The following is an 18018-nucleotide window of genomic DNA, read 5'->3' on the forward strand; positions in this document are numbered from 1 at the left end:
TTTGACAGTTTTGTTGTATACTTTTATAGTTTACAACCTTCTGTTACATAATGGATCATTGCAGTCATGATCACTCTGGTGGTTGCTACACAGGTTATGAAACATGATGAGCTTCAGCAACAGGAAAGTTTTCAAAAAAGAAAGGAATTGAATGTAAGTAAACAAAGCAAAGTTAAGCAACTGTTTCATAACTGACCAGCCATAGAACTTTTGATGTGTAATTGTAGCATTTGAATGAGGAATGATCATGATAGGATAGGACTACACAGGTCAATCAAGATACTTGTTTTACCATACATCAAACTGTAATACTTAATAGTAGAAGCAGTTGTAAAGCTACATGGGATCCCACAATGGTAACCAGCACAAGCGAACCAGCAGCTGCAGTACAAGTTGATCATCCTCATTGTTGTTTAATATTAATCTTTCTGTCTGGTTTCCTATTCTGCACATGCTGCTGTCTTAATTTACAAACGTAGGCAAAGGCTGGTATTTGGCCCTTGACATTTTGGCTTTGAACATGGCCAATGCACAGATCATGGCAACAGCTGCAAGAAGACAACCAGCAATGAAGACCAGGTTCAGATCCAGGCTAATCACTGGAAGAAAGAGAAGCACAATTTGAATTAGATCTTGTCCAAAGTCTAACTGGCACTCAAACAATGTGCACATGTGCTGTTATAACCCCCCCTGTTCTTTACCTGGGCTTCCGGTGCTCTCTGCTGATCTCGTTAAGCGCAGGGGACCCTGGGAAACAAAGTGCCTTAAACTCTGGGTGACCGCCTCTCTCTTTCCGTGGTTATGGTGGTGACCAACTCGAGATGTGGAGTTGATGCATCCCTTCGAGCACCTGGTGTGGGGGTCCCCTGCTTCACACATCAGGACTGAACAGCTGATGTAAACCTGAATACAACAGGACACATTGTGTCAGCAGACCTACCGTTGTGTTTTCCAGTGGACAAATGGCAGAGTTGCAGTCAGATCCCACATACAAGATCAAACCTCTGCTTGTCTTGTACATGCTAGTCAGTGCAGCTCTACCAAATCCTCGATTCCATCTGTGTTCATATTTAACTTGGGAAACAAAAATAGGTTGAATTCCAGTATTCTTTCTGCATTTATTGCAGGATATCCATTTAAAAAGCCGCTGTTGTGTTTGTGTGTGAGAGAGAGAAAGAGGAGGTGCTGAGTGAAATACAAGTTTACCCATTTTAAGTAGTGTAAAAAGAATCAATAACCTGAGTCGATCCTCAAACAACAGAGGCAATTGTCACATAAAAAATATTTAGAAAATATCCTTAAAATGAGACAAAAAATACATGTCTGAAATTGTCAAACACAAATATGGAATTGGGTCCCTATTTTGATTGGCTGTAGTATAATGATGTGTTGTTTCACATTATACGTGTGATGTCTAATGAAGGTCCATGACGGAAACATTGTGCCTCTAATAAAGTTAGTGCTGACTGTCTGCAGGAATTCAAACTTTTTTTTTTGCATCATGGCCTATTCCCATGCACCTGACCAAGAGTGGAATCAAATTGGACCTATTCATTAAAGCATTTAGACATATTACAGAGACATTTGCAGGGATAGTCTATTCTTCACCTGGTCATGCAAGCCGATGAACCTGAAGGCCTCCATGCTGAACTGGAATTGTCTCTTGTTGGTGGAGGAATGGATTTCAACAGATGAGTCCACTTTACACCTAGTAAAGAAAAACAAAAACAACATAAGCCTTACAATAGGTGCCATTAAAGAAATATTATTTTATTTATGGTTTTTACATGATAAGAAAACAGAGTATAGTTTATGCTGAAGATGGTTAAGCGAAGCTTAGCTTGAGTTTTACATCCTGATATGGTCATATTGTATAGGTGAGCCTCTAAGGTAAAAAAAAACTTCCACTCAGGTGGAAGATAGAGAGACATTTAATATACATCTATCCCTCCAGTGTCTACAAATGGGTAAACAAATGGACAACGTCAACCATTTCAATTCACTCTCCTTCATATCTATGAGCAATTTAGTTACAAACCTCATTTACAAGCAAAAAGCAAATCTTTACAAATACTATTATGTCCTCTGTTGGCAGTAGGGGCTGAACTCACCCATTTTCAATGATGGAGTAGGTTGGCCGGTAGTTTGGGTTGTCATATGGTGCAGCGCTGCAGGACTCCACAAACAGCTCGGTGTTGTTGGCTGAAGAAGTGGCATCTATCTGCATGTAGATCCTGCTCCCTACGTCGTACTCCAGAGGGTATGAATTTGGATCAATCATGGTTTGGAATTGGTTATCAGGAAAGAACTCAAACTGGTAAGTGAAAGTACCAAAGCCTTTCTCCCACACTGTGATACTTTTCCTGTGTGCTGTGTAGCCAAGTGTCACGTTCCCCCGTTTGGGGTACTGGCAGTAGAACTGAACTTCCAGCAGGTGTTTCCTGGTGATCAGGTCTTCTGTGTTGTCGACCGCGGTGATTTCATTCTTAAAAATGAGGTTGTCATCATCTTCCTGTGGAGGAAAAGGTTATGGATTCAGTCCTCACACTGCTAATGAAAAGGAAAATCTACACCAGTAACTGAGAGAAGAGCACAGTGGGCAATAAAACTAATCACCCTGCCTCACCTCGATCTGAGTGCCGCAAGCATTGAGGGGGATGACAGCGATGATGTGAGTGCTGTTGGAGTGTGTGCGGAGGCTGCAGACGGTGTTGGTGGGGTCACTGAGCCGCAAATGATCCTCATTGAGTCCAGAGAATGAAGATTTCTCAACCTCTACTGTCATTGTGGACTGACTGCAGATCACATTGGCTACAACTAGAGCAAAACATATATATTTAAATGATTTACTAAATACTTTGCTCAAAACTGTGTATTTCTTATAAAAACTATTGTGATAAAACCTGCATTAATATCAGCATTGTGTTTTTAAGTATTTCTGCCCTCTACTGGTCAAAAATTGCTAAATGCAGCTTTAAAGGTTCCCTGTAAAACCTCTAGTAGCGCTATAGAGTTCTTTCTGGGACGAGATGACTTGCACCTATACACGCGCATTCACACGGGTGTGGTGATACTGTTACACTATTGCACTGATCTACAAGCGGCAGTAATGGACCAAACATGCAGCAATGTGCCGACACAGACAGAAAAAAGATTGCTAGCTAGTAAATATGGATGTAAAAAAATGTAAAAGATTTTAAATATACATTATATTTGGTGAAAACACACACCATCACATTCTGCGCTACAAAAAGTTTCCCCATGTATCATCAGCTTCAGACTCACCTAGCGTCGCCACAATGTCCACCAGAACACACCTCATCTCAGACTGATAGATGTCAGCCCTGAAAGGCATCAGTGAACACGGACTTAACACTTTTAACTCATTCATTTAAGCTGATATGTCATTGTGAAAATCAAAATTGTTTTGAATCCAAATTACAGTCAAACTGACAAAAGTGTATATTTAAGTAACATAACCATGTTTTCTTGATGGGGGGTCTGATATATTTGTATATGGTTTGATTTGTTAACGTCCTTGACCTTGTATTCATAAACGAAGTCTATTTTCCTAACCCTCCCAGCAGTCTCGAAAAAGACTGAAAAGTGTGTAGAAAGATAAATTAAGGTATCCACACACACATACTAATTCTGTCATAAAGGAAATGAACCCAAGGCTCACCCTGTCACTGACTCAACAGCAAAGCAGATGGGGTAATGAGCTCCCAGGTCATCTGGAGTTGGCGTCCACCTAATGACAAACTCATCATGTGTGGTCCTGTGCTTTTGGATATTCAGTGGCCCACTGATGATGATATCACGTATTCTGTATGAAAACAAAACAGAAACCAGAGATTTCCTCGTTACTGCTGGGTTTATCTACCTTGTTGAAATCATGAGAATGTTATCCTGCCACACTGATCACGCTGGTTCTCACTTACGTTGCATATGCAGCTTGTGCTTTGACTCTGATCTCCACCTCTTTGTTGACCTCTGCTTGGATGTGTGCTCCATTTTCAGGTGTTGGGTTCACAAACTTTGGCAAGAAGAGTCCCTCCTGACATGAAGGAGCAGGTGGGTCCACTGGAGTATAAAAAAGATAAATAAACTATCAATACCTGCCACTGGATCAGAACTTTTAACCTTTTGCACTCTGGCCACACCTATGCATCCAGAGATGTCACACCAAGTGTTGACTAAACTGACGCCACTAAACAAGTATGTTCATTCCTAACCTCAGTTTTATTTGTGGCAGTGTGTGGTGAAATAGAAGGAAAACCACATGTAATGATCAAAACATTGTCAGAAGTTGATGAATTGTTTACAGGCTAAATAAAGCTTTTGAAACCCCATTGGATCAAATGTGGAAAAAACAGGATAGTTTTTATTCACTCATGAAGAGCTGATTTTTTGGAAAAACTTGATTTTCACAGGACAGAGATCTTCATGGTGGGAAACAAAAATTGCTGACAATAGTTAACTGAATTTTAAAATCTAATAATTTTAGTAAAATCTGGGTTCTGGTCAAACTTTTTGGGGGGACCTGGATGCCTGTATTTCAATCCGGCCATGTGTAATGTGTGTGGTGAAGGCGCATAGATAAGATGGTTGCCTTTGTTGTGGGAGACCTGGGTTCAATTCCCCCTATGAGACAGACACTTGACCCATAGTTGTCTCAGAGGCGTGCGACCTCTGACATGTATAGCAATTGTAAGTTGCTTTGGATGAAAGTGTCAGCTAAATAAGTTAATGTAATGTCACAAATGAAGGTGTGGCTAGAGGTCCAGCATGGAGGTTTCAACCCAGTGAGGACTGTGAAGCTGCACGTTTTTGCTCAATGTGATTGAGGCTCACTAAAATGTGTAGAAAAACCCAACTTACCAAGTACAGAGAATTGCAATGGTAGTTTACTGAGAGGAGGAGTGGTGGAGTGCAGGTGTGTCCTGCTGCTAGTGTATGGCGTGGCGATTGTAGTTTCTTCAGTGGTTTGGGTTGTCCACTGCCCCCATGGGTTTGTGGTTGTTACTGGGGTTGTAGTAGTTTCTTCAGTGGCTTGGGTTGTCCACTGCCCCCATGGGTTTGTGGTTGTTACTGGGGTTGTAGTAGTTTCTTCAGTGGTTTGGGTTGTCCACTGCCCCCATGGGTTTGTGGTTGTTACTGGGGTTGTAGTAGTTTCTTCAGTGGCTTGGGTTGTCCACTGCCCCCATGGGTTTGTGGTTGTTACTGGGGTTGTAGTAGTTTCTTCAGTGGTTTGGGTTGTCCACTGCCCCCATGGGTTTGTGGTTGTTACTGGGGTTGTAGTAGTTTCTTCAGTGGTTTGGGTTGTCCACTGCCCCCATGGGTTTGTGGTTGTTACTGGGGTTGTAGTAGTTTCTTCAGTGGTTTGGGTTGTCCACTGCCCCCATGGGTTTGTGGTTGTTACTGGGGTTGTAGTAGTTTCTTCAGTGGTTTGGGTTGTTGTTGAAAAAAACCACCGCCATGGCTCAAGGATCAGTTCTGCGGTTGTAGTTGGTACTGGGGTTGTAGTTATCCTATCCCACCACCATGGGGTTGTGGTTGGTGGTGCAGTTGTGGTTGGTGCTGTGCTTGTAGCTTCTCTCCTTCTCCTTGGGGATCTGGCTTGTCTCTTTCTCAGTGGATCCCTGGAGGATCTGGATCCATCAGTGTAGGCCAGAGAGATGCGCCCTTGTGGGAAGTCCTCCACCACCAACTCAAATCCATACGCTCTGGCGTCGGCATAAGAGTATCGGTAGTGTAATGTGCAAGAGCCCTGACAATGTGAACATTTAGTAGTTAAGGGAGGCAAAGCATCAATCCAGTGTTGTACAAGGTATTGGGAAATTGATTTTTCAACAAACCTGATCCAAGGCGAAGCCTGAAGGTTGGTTGCACGAGCTGCACTCAGTACCTATGATATTTCCATATCTGCATTGAACTTTGTCACCATCAGGATCAAAGGACATCAGCTTGTATGTCCGTGGGCAGTTCTGAGGAACTCTTGAACAGACACATTAACACAAGTTAGTAAGAGTCTACAGCAGTCCTGAGTGCTGTTGTGAAACAATCACACATATGAACCAGCCTCGGTTCTTCCCTTCCACAGTTTTAAAAATCCAGTGTAACCAACCTGCAAATGTGAAAACTGTTTAAATAATTGTGTACAGAATATACCTGTTACTTTTAATCCAAATTTCAGATATGTGACATAACTATTTATTGAAATGTGTAAAAACACAGTGCCCTATTCATGACAAAAAAGTGTGACCTCTACAGCATTAACTGATAGAAAAGTAGTTAGTTACATCTTTAAATTATTTGCTTAACTTGTTCAGTTAATCCTTTGAAGTAGTTGTTCCCTCTTTGAGTTTTAAAATGAGTACGAGTTATTTGTAATTGCAATTGTGAGTAGTCAAAACATTCTAGTTAAGTAATACCATAATTGTCTAGATATACCACAGTCACTCAGTAATTTGTGATTGTCCTGTTTTCTGTTAGCCTTCATATTATCTGGTTTATCAGTAGAAAGTATGTTTGAGAACAACAATTTTTAATTGTTAAAGTTTAATTAGGAATTGTTCACCAACTTCTCATCTTGTGTCACGTTTTATCTCTTCTTTTTTTTTTTTTTACTGCTGGCTGTTGATGACCTGATTTCTTTTTTCAAGGGTTTTGTTCTATGTCTCCTTTATTCAGCCTTGTTTATTTACATGATCAGCTTAATTCAGTTATTACTGGTTTGGACTTTTCTTGTCTTAGCGCAAATTTAATCCTTGCAACGCTCTCTTAGGACAGCTACGGTGGCTGACACAGCACAAAAGGTGTCTCTTCTGAAACAGCAGAGAGTGGCCAGTCAAGAAATGAGGTTTCTTTAGGTAGATGTAGAAATTATATTTAAAAAATAGGTGATTAGGTTATATATGATGAATTTGGGATATGTACCCTCGCCAAAACTGCCCGCCAGCAATAATATCTGGCTAGCACGGCATGATAATAGGCTACAGTGTTAAACTCATGAGTATTTCCTCGCTGCTAAATCTGATTGTGAAGTCTAAAATAACTTTCCACTGCATGCATAATACACAGCAGATGTGTGTGTGATGTTGCAGCCTTGCAAAGTGTAAAAAACCCCCATCATTTTCAGAGAGTTTCTCTCATAGAAGTAAGAATAAATTTCAGGAAATATTCAAGTTTTTAACTTTGATTTGTGATTTAGTTTCTTATGAATCTACCACTTTAATCTTTAATCCCTCTCCCCTGGCTCCAATTCTTTTATTACAATGAGCATAATGTGCAGTTGTACGTTTACATCTTCATGATATTATGATATAGGTATAATGATATATAAAAGAAGAGTCCATAAAATACATGGGCCTATTAGAGAATTAGCCTACAATAAGAACACTGTGAAGATAATTACAAATTTACTCCATGTGATGCCAACAAGCCTTCTTGGCTTTGTCGGCCGCCACAATGTTAGATTTAGCCGTTAACGTGTCTTTAAACTCCTCAAATCCTGGCACAATCAACCTGCATTCTTCTGGGGAAATACGGAGCATGCGCCGTGGCGAAAAAAACTCTGTCTGCTTAAAAAATAAACTATCTGATTATTATATTTTTGCCTAATTACAATTTATTACAACAAGGATCTACAACCTGCGTCCATTCATTCCCTTATCATTTGAGAACCAAATTCTTTTCACAATATCGAAACGTGATTTTTAATTGAACCCGTTTTAATCCTGTTCAAAGTCGGTTTGTTGCATTTTGTTGTAGCCATATAATCGTTGTTCTTTTGTCTTATATATATCCTCATTTCTACCCAACAGAAAAATAGTGCAAATGAATTTACTTTTCGGCTTTTTTAGATTGTCATGTTTTCCCTCAAACTAGGCAGGTAGTCAAATAAAATAAATTTAACAGCCTTAATTTTCAATGAAAATAATGAGTTTAAATCCACTCATTTTTACATGATTATAGCATTTTCCAAATTATGGCTTGGTATGGATGACGGCATGTTTTTGTTTGTAAACATAGCGTGGAATACAATCCAAGTAAAAATTTGTATTTTCTTATTGTTAGGTGTTTTTTCTTTTTCTATTTTCTTCTACATATCCATTTATTCCTTTTATGTGAGTTATTTCTTAAAATGAAAATAGAGCACTGTCTTATTTATTGTAAAATATTGCTGATTTATTCTGTTGATAAAAAATGTTGCTTTCAGCCTAATTCCAGTATTTTTGGACAGGCACAGCTATCTGGCTGCCACTGTGGAGGTATTTCTCTACTGCTGATGGGCAAAGCAGGACATTTCCCACAGGTTCTTTAACAAAGTGATTAGAAGTTATCTTGTTTAATGATAACAGCAGGGGACTCACCGTAGCAAAGGGAGAATGGCAACTTCTGGTGATTGGTTTGGTTTTCCAGTGTCAGATCTTGTTCCCAAATCCACATAAGTCATAAGTCTCAAATTACGAACCCAGTTTTGCGTTGGGATCCAACAACAGCTTGCAGCGCTGGTGTTATGGAAACAACACTCTTGAAATACAATATCTAATAAGCAGAACCACAGCAAATACAACTGTGTGCAACTGAAGTTTTAGCAGGATAAATATTATATAAATATTACAGCAATATAGCAAAAATATTCACATCAGGTGATACATCACAGTCAAGTCCCCCCCCAAAAAAAATTTTTGTAATATCACAATAATACTTTACAAGCTGACAGTAAACATAAGTTAAAGTTTTTTAATTACAATTTTTTATGTATTCAATTGTTATATATGCAAATGTAAATACTTCAAATGAGGTACTCATTAAATATGCCCTGATTTACAAATCGCACAATTCCATATTCCAGCACATTGCTAAGACTCAGATTAAATTTTCTGGTTTTATTGTGATAATATACCAAAAGGCCAGACATTTACAGAACAGTTTATCAAAATATTGTTTTTTCATGGATTTATAGAAAAGATGTCACTCATCTATCTGACTCTATCTGTAAAATTGTGGGGGGAAAAGGGTCCAACACCCTTTTTTCCCCACAATTTTACAGATAAAATGCCTCATAAAATGAGAACGATCAAAGATATTTTAAAAAAACCTCCGTGCTATAAGGCCTAAGAAACGGTGTGTAAACCGTACGATGCGCCAACTGCTTTGAAGGGCCAGGAATATGAATTGGCGTACAGGAAACATGTCATTTTCAGAAATAGAAACATACTTAGCATAAAAATTTCTCTTTGTCATAGGAACACATCTCTTACAGATATAAAACGTCTCGGGTTACGTATGTAACCCTGGTTCCCCGAGAAGGGGAACGAGACACTGCGTCGGTTACAACACTATGGGAACAAGATACCCACTAAACCGTGCCGAAAACCCTGCCTGCCCGAGTGTGCAATAAAGTGGCACGACTAAGAGGAGAGCGCACGTGTGTGTGTGTATATATATATATATATACATATATACACACACACACATATGTATAGAAAGAGATTGTTTTGTACATTTTATGAAAGTATGGTAATAAAAAACAGATTAAAGCAAAATCATAATTTTGGACTGTGGTGTCTCACCTTAAGTAATGCAAAAAATTAAATAAAATCTTACTTTATTTGAAAAGGGTTGTCACTTGGGATACTTCTTGTACTGACTGTTTCAGTTTCACACCATTGGTTGTTATATTGTGGTGCATTGTTGCTCCAGTCAACTACGCCTCTCTCACTTTTGGTATTATAGCCACAGTTGCCGGTGTAACAAAACCAGTCGAGAGAGTTTTGACAGTCATCAAAGGTTGCCCTGTTGCGAAGGTCAACCTGTGGAAAAAGATCAGATTAAGTAACTGTACAGCTAGAGATGGTTCTTCTGAAGCCATAGGACATTTTTGTTAGTATATTTTGTAAACACACAAGTTGATATCGATCTATAATTCTTTCTATAATGTTATAATATATCAATGAAGTCACTCATTGGATCTTGAGATGACTAAGAAAAAAACAACAGAAGGCAAGGCAAGTTTATTTGTATAGCACATTTCAACAACAAGGTAATTTAAAGTGCTTTACATAAAACATAAAAGCAACAGGGAAATATAAAAAAGTTCAAAAGCAACATAAAATATAATAAAAGTTACAGTGTTACAATCAGGATTAAAAGAGTTGAATGGAAAATAAAAACAGGCTGAGAGGTTGAGCAAATAACTGAGTTACAATTATTCTGAAAAAAGAATAAACAGAGAAGTTCACTTAATCTACTCTTCTAGCTAGTCTGTACTCGGGTCCACAGCAATCTTTGGGTCCACTGAAACTCCAAAAACTCTCGGACACTACAGAGAAACCAGGACATGTCTGTCCGCAGGCCGCTTTGATCCAGTTACTGTAACTGGATCAAAGTCTCTCAGACTAGCTAGAGAGAGTAGATTAAGTGAACTTCTCTGTTTATTCTTTTTTCAGAATAATTGTAACTCAGTTATTTGCTCAACCCCTCAGCCTGTTTTTATTTTAGATTCAACTCTTTTAATCCTGATTGTAACACTGTAACTTTTATTATATTTTATGTTGCTTTTGAACTTTTTTATATTTCCCTGTTGCTGTCCAGGGTGTACCCCGCCTTTTGCCCAATGTCAGCTTGGATTGGCTCCAGCCCCCTGCAACCCTGTACCCAGGATAAGCGGTTGACGATGGATGGATGTATGGATGGAATATTAAATTGTGGGGGTCTGGGGATCCTCCCCCTGAAAAATTTGGGCTTTAACACTTAATTTTCTGCATTCTGGTGAATTTCTTTGCACTAATTTATTGAGGATGTCTCAGGTGACAATTCAAAATAAGAAGAATATAGTGTAATATAATGCAGGCTGTCAGGTATATTTCTCCTGTAGATCAACCTAAAGTCATTTTAAATGTGCTATGGCACCTTTTCACCTCAATGATAAATTAGCTTAATTAGTCTGAATTCAGTTAAGAGTTATTTATTGATGAAATATTCGAAGATTTTGAGCATTAAACACTTAATTTCCTGAAATCTGGAGACATTTTCTGCACTTATTTATGGTGGAAATGTTTTTATTTTTATTAAGGGAAGCACAAAATTTAGGTGGCAGGTGACAATTCAGAATATAAAGATATAATAGAATGTAATGCAGTAATCAGAAGCTTATTTTTTTTTTTAGCTTTTATCTATTTATATTATTTTCACGCATTTGGCGAATTATTAGTTTTTTGGCCCACAACACAAGAAACAGCTCGAGCAGAGGGGGAAGGAGTGGGTGCTGTAAGAGATGCTTTGTGGGCCGATCGTTGGCCAGTTAGGCCAGTAAGATGTAAATAAATAATTTGACTTGTGGCCTACTCGATGAGACGAGCGCACTGCTCTTCATCAAAGGAAGAAAACCGAAACTGAAAACAGTTTTCAGACAGAAATATCACCACAAATGTTCACTTCAGCACCTCTGATAAAGTGCAGCTCACAGCCGCTTTAGAGAGAATGAAGCATCCTGGAGACACTAAAGACTTAAATAATTATAGACAAATCTCCATCTTGTTTTGTGTGTCTAAATTATGGAAATACTTGTTAATAAACAACTAATCAATCATCTTAATGTGAACGATATCATCTCCCCGGCACAGACTGACTTTCGACCAGGGTATGGTTGTGTTACAGCTACCACTAAAGTGCTCAATGACATTACATCCGCGTTAGATAACAAACAACACAGCGCTGCGCCGAGTCGACTTTATCAGTTTTACATTTGTTTTTCAGTGCTGCTCCACTCAGGTGCGCTGCACACTAATACCAATGTAACGAGCTCTCCTGCGGAATGTAGGAGAAAAAGTTGATATTTGGCTTTGAAATGTAGCGAAGTGAAAGTAAAAAGTTGCAACAACTAAAATGACTCAAGTATACAACTACCAAAAATAACTACTAGTAACTACAGTATAACTAGATGTCTATGAAGATTCTCAGTCATCCAGGTCATAGTTATCCAACGAAGGTTAAAATGAAGGGCAACTGGACTTGGTTGAAGCTACAGTATAACTACAAATAACTACAGTAACGAAGTAGGCTACTTGTACCTCCTACCTTTGCTTTAACAGATTACTTTCAGGCAAAGAAATTTGGATGAACAGTTGCTGTAGAAATAACCCCCAAGCAAAATAAAAAATAAAATAACATGATGTCTTTTTAGGTTCCTAAGCAGCACGCCAGCACGTCAGTATCAGAGGAAGTTTTACTATTTTAGAAAGTGAGACATTTATCAGTAAACTGTGATAAGTAATAATAACAATACATAACAATTTTACATTTCATGTAAAAAAATATTTTAAAAAAAGATAGTTTAACATAGTAAAAAGTGAAACTAATATAAATATAAATGCTCTGTTTTATCAGAATAATCAAACCAATATAAATGAACAACAACATTAATGATAAGTTATTCTCTGAAAATGACAACATGAAAATATATTCACACATTTTCTGTAATGCATGTTGCAAATCATTTAAAGTTGTATCTCTCACTCTAAATGTTCCATCGGGGTTTCTTCCTTTGTAGGTGTAGGTCACGGTTCCCCCAAAGTAAGATGATGCGGATGAGAGTGAGACCAAGAGCAGCTGAAGCAGAAGCACCAGTGTGGAAGCCATGATGCTCCAAACTCACCTGTTTCTCAAGGTTCTCTGCGACTCACATCCACCTGCAGCATCTTTATATACACTTGGAGGCTGACCCGACAAGCAGGTGACAGTCTTGTTGAGTTTATTGGCATGCACACTTTGTTTCAGAACAATAGGCCAGCTGCAAAACTGGTTTTCATTGAACAAACAGTAAGGAGTGAAAACATTTTGCATCGAGACATACTTTTGTATTGTATTTCACAAAATGTAACTTTGATCAATGATGTTGCTTCATTTGCTCTGTTTTGATCCTTTGTATTTTTCTCTGCTTTTGCTGCACGGTGAAGCACCTAATTACACCCCAGGGGTTCAATACAGTTTCATCTTTGACATGATACACCTACATAAGATTTCAAGAAATAAAAAAAGTTAATGTTTGGTCTCTGTAGTGTGATGTGCTATAGATGATATAGTGTTGCAGCAATTCCCTAAGAAATACTTAAAATTGTTTTTCACTATAGAGCAGTGGTTCCCAACCTTTTTTCCTTGGCACCCCCCCTACTTTTATCTAAGAAAAGCTGAGCCCCCAAAACAAGCACACAGAAAAAGATGATGTAATTACTTACTAATAGCAAACAAATGGAGTCAAATGACACCTCTGTGGCTCTGTGTAAATCATTGCCAGCTCTTGGTTGGCCTTCACCAACAGTCTCCTGGTGTTTTGTTTCTTGGTATTGTTTAATACCAAGAAAAGGGGTTTATAAGGTGTAATATTAACAAAATATAGGCCTACAGCTTGCACTAACTTAAGTGTTTTCAACATATACTTTACTTGGGCGGGCCGGAGGTATAGTTGCACCTGCCAAAGTGTATTTGGCACCACTGCAAATGTCCCTCACTAACATTAAGTTTAATTTTCGATCCAATTGCAGCGCACTTGAAAACTCAATCACGAGTGAGTTTATTAAGCACGGCGACTTTATGAAACGTACTGCTGATGGAGAAAGTCAGCAGAGACACATACAGGGAGAGAGAGACAGAAAGAGGCGGAGCAAGCCGGCGTGTTTTCCGTGTGAGACCAAAGGTGCAGGCAAGTGTGTGTGAGTGTGGGGAGAAGAGTAAATGAAAACTAATCTAAGGTGACCTACAATAACCTACTGTTAATACAAATAGCCTACTATATACACCGCTATCGAGCCCAGGTTGGGAACCACTGCTATAGATTTCTGTGCATTTCAATTGACCTTCCATTGATACTTGAACTTGAAATTCAGCAACAATCTGGGAGCAGGAACCGAAATGACAAATTTTAGCATTTTTATGACTGCTATCTTTTACTGCATGGTGAAAAGCACCAAAGCACTAAAAAGCACTAAAGCCACCAAATGAAGGTCCAAGACAAACAAACTGGGTCAGTTTAAAAATCAACCAATGTCTTGATGATCTTCCGACATTGTGCTTGAAGAATGTAAACCACCTTCTCTGTTATCTTTTCAGTTGATTAATAACAAGGATGGGCAATCAACTGGTTTATCTTCATATTTTAAATGAGGTTTCAGGAACCACACCTGTACTCAGTAAGCTTCTAAAGCTAATTACGAGGAAGTAAAAGCATAAACACCAATTAGATTAATAGTCTTAAGAGTAATTAAGTAGCCCTTTGTATGCAATGAGAATGTCAGGAATCTAATTATGTGCTAATATCTGGGTATAAGAATGAGGCAAGGTAAGGCTCGAGTTCACCCGAAAATCTAAAAACAAAACTGAAAGAGTTCATTCACTTACAGCAACCAATATTTTCTGTTTAAAAACAATTCAATTCAATTCAATTTTATTTATATAGCGCCAAATCACAACAACAGTTATCTCACAGCGCTTTTCATAAAAGAGCAGGTCTAGACCGTACTCTATGATGCTATTTACAGAAGCCCAACAGTTCCCACCAAGAGCAGCACTAGGCGACAGAGGCAAGGAAAAACTTCCTTTAAGAGGCAGAAACCTCGAGCAGAACCATGGCTCAGGGTGGGCGGCCATCTGCCTCGACCGGTTGGGGGTGAAGGAGAGAGAGGGAGAGAGAGAGAGAGAGAGAGAGAGAGAGAGAGAGAGAGAGAGGAGAGGAACAGAGAGACAAAGAGAGGGATGGAAGGAGAGAGAGGGGAGGGAGGCAGCCTACACAATATACACACAGAGGTACAGACAGTAAAGGTGATGTTGCTATAGACTAAATGAAAAATGGTACAGATATTTATAGTAGTGTTAATGGTAACAGTCGTAATGTTAATGATTATAATAACAATAATAACAATAAGACTAGCAATAATAGTCGTTGCAGCAGAGGGTGTCGAGCAGGAACACAGGGGCAGCAGGTGACCCGCAACCACAGATCCAGACTCCACAGCTCCAGAGCCAGAAACACCTGCAGGAAGTGACAGGAGGAGAGAGGAGAGGGACGAGAAAGCACAAGACTACCGGAAAGGGGAGAAGTTGTGTTATTAACATGCAATAATGGGATAAGGTTGCATACAGAGGGAGAGAAAGTAGAGGAGAGAGGAGCTCAGTGCATCATGGGAAATCCCCCGGCAGTCTAGGCCTATAGCAGCATAACTAAGGGATGGTTCAGGAGTCACCTGAGCCAGCCCTAACTATAAGCTTTATCAAAGAGGAAAGTCTTAAGCCTGATAATAAGGAATTGCAGTAATCCAGCCTAGAAGTAACAAATGCATGGACTAGTTTGCATCATTTTTAGACAGGATGTTCCTGATTTTTGCAATATTACGTAGGTGAAAAAAGGCGGTCCTTGAAATTTGCTTAATGTGAGACTTAAACAACATGTCCTGATCAAAGATAACTCCAATATTCCTCACAGTGGTGCTGGAGGCTAGGGCGATGCCATCAAGGGAAACTATATCTTTAGATAATGCGTCACAGAGGTGTTTGGGCCCCAGAACAATAACTTCAGTTTTATCTGAGTTTAACATTAGAAAATTACAGGTCATCCAGGTTTTAACATCCTGAAGGCACATTTGAAGTTTAGCTAACTGATGAGTTTCATCTGGCTTGATCGATAGATATAACTGAGTATCATCTGCATAACAATGAAAGCTTATGGAATGTTTCCTGATAATATTGCCTAAAGGAAGCATATATAAAGTGAAGAGGATTGGTCTGAGGACAGATCCTTGAGGAACTCCATGAGTAACTTTGGCATGCATGGAGGACTCATCGTTAACATGTACAAACTGAAATCGATCTGATAAATAGGACTTAAACCAGCTTAGAGTGGTTCCTTTAATGCCAATGAAATGTTCCAGTCACTGCAATAGGATCTGATGGTCAATGGTATCAAATGCAGCACTAACATCTAATAAAACCAGTACAGAGACAAGTCCTTTGTCTGATGCAATAAGGAGGTCGTTAGTAATTTTCACCAGTGCTGTCTCTGTGCTATGATGAGCTCTAAATCCTGACTGAAAATCCTCAAATAAACTATTGCTCTGAAGAAAGTCACACAGCTGTTTAGCAACTGCTTTCTCCAGAACCTTAGAGAGAAATGGAAGGTTAGATATAGGTCTATAGTTGGCTAAAACATCCGGATCAAGTTTGGGCTTTTTCAGAAGAGGTTTAATTACAGCTACTTTAAAGTACTGTGGTACATAGCCTGTTGATAGAGATGGATTGATCATATCTAGTATAGAGGTGCTGACTAAGGGTAAAACATCTTTAAGCAGCCTAGTCGGGATGGGGTCTAAGAGGCAGGTTGATGGTTTAGATGAAGAAATTATTGAAGTTAGTTGGTAAAGATTGAGGGAAGCAAAACAGTCTAAACATATATCTGGTTCTACAGCTGTTTCTAAGGTTCCTGAGTTAAGAGATAAGTTGGTGCCAGTTGAGGGCAGGTCTTGGTGAATTTTGTTTCTAATAGTTAGAATTTTATCATTGGAGAAGCTCATGAAGTCGTAACAACTGAGAGCTATGGGAATACTTACTGATGGAATTGCATCCTTAAATTTAACTACAGCGCTATCAGACAGACATCTTGTATAGAAATTTTTGCCCAATGGCGTGTAGTTCAGCAATACAAACTCAAAAGTTATCAAACAGTGGTCGGACAAAGAGGGATTCTGTGGGAACACCACTAAATGTTCAATTTCAATACCATACACCAAAACAAGGTCGAGGGTGTGGTTAAAACAGTGAGTCGGTTCATGAACACTCTGAGAGAAGCCAATGGAATCTAACAGAGAGATAAACGCAGTACTAAAGCTGTCATTCTCAACGTCCACATGAATATTAAAATCCCCTACAATAATAACTTTGTCCGTTTTAAGGACTAAAGTTGACAAAAACTCTGCAAATTCAGATAAGAATTCAGAATACGGGCCAGGTGCTCGGTACACTATAACAAAGAGAATTGGTTGCAATGATTTCCAACTTGGGTGCGAAAGACTAAGAACAAGACTTTCAAATGAGTTATAATTTAGTTTAGGTTTAGAGCTGATTAGTAGGCTAGAGTCGAAGATAGCTGCAACTCCACCTCCTCGGCCTGTGCCTCGAGGAATGTGAGTATTAATATGACTGGGAGGGGTGGATTCATTTAGGCTTACATATTCTCCATCCCCCAGCCAGGTTTCAGTAAGACAAAATAAATCAGTATCATAATCTGATATTAGTTCATTTACTTAGTTCATAAACAAGAGGACAGATAAAAAGGAGAAGCAGGAACCTAGTTTAGTGACTGAAAGAAAAAGTGACTCTGAAGTGACTCTGAAAGAAAAATCTAACAGAGAAATGTTTAATTAATTTTGGCAGCTAAAGAGCCAGGTATACTGTATTTCTCCGGATAATCAATCCATCATGCCAAATCAATACAACAATTGGCCGGAACGTGTTTTCAATGATTGTAGGAATTTTCTATTCTTTAAGTAGTATTTATAGAAATGGCCATGGTGCAATGCAGCATGACACTGATGTAAATTAATCCTAATTTTCAATAATAATGTACAATATACTTTCCAGCATGCTACTCTGGTCTGATTTTCAAGTTGGCCCTATATTAATAATTTAATTAATAATCTGAAGAAGAACATGGTTGCTTTCCAGCTGTGTTACTTTGGCACAAATACACGTCATTGAAAGATGGTTACTAATACGTTTCTACTATAATTTCTAAATAGTACTGGAGAAAGTGAAAAGCTAAGGGACATGTTTTGATAATTTAATCCAGCGGTTCTCAAACTTTTTCACATCAAGGACCCCTAAACTGACACAAATTAGACCACAGACCCCCATTTGATAACGTTTTGTTTCAGCACTGCCCATCTGATAGGATTTTGTTCCAGAAAGTGTATGAAATCCAGGACCAAAAAAGTCGTATGTTTGGTCATAATCATCATGTGATAG

The 18018-nt window shown here is 38.8% G+C and overlaps 1 protein-coding gene across 1 annotated transcript; it reads right to left on the minus strand.

Moving 5' to 3' along the window:
* Positions 1–12840, minus strand: LOC119890672. The gene is made up of 13 exons (XM_038702034.1): positions 12526–12840; positions 9616–9821; positions 8376–8513; positions 5859–5997; positions 4882–5770; positions 3942–4083; positions 3683–3826; positions 3286–3344; positions 2627–2817; positions 2112–2512; positions 1609–1708; positions 702–903; positions 1–599 (listed from the first exon to the last, which is right to left on the minus strand). The coding sequence occupies exons 1-13, from the start codon at positions 12646–12648 to the stop codon at positions 463–465; spliced, it is 2871 nt and encodes a 956-aa protein (XP_038557962.1). The 5' UTR covers positions 12649–12840; the 3' UTR covers positions 1–462.
* Positions 12841–18018: the final 5178 nt, after the last annotated feature.

The sequence above is a fragment of the Micropterus salmoides genome, unplaced genomic scaffold, assembly GCF_014851395.1.
Source record: "Micropterus salmoides isolate LMB-PRFRI ecotype aquatic unplaced genomic scaffold, ASM1485139v1 Ms_hic_scaffold_6, whole genome shotgun sequence".
In the NCBI taxonomy this organism is placed as follows: Eukaryota; Metazoa; Chordata; class Actinopteri; order Centrarchiformes; family Centrarchidae; genus Micropterus; species Micropterus salmoides.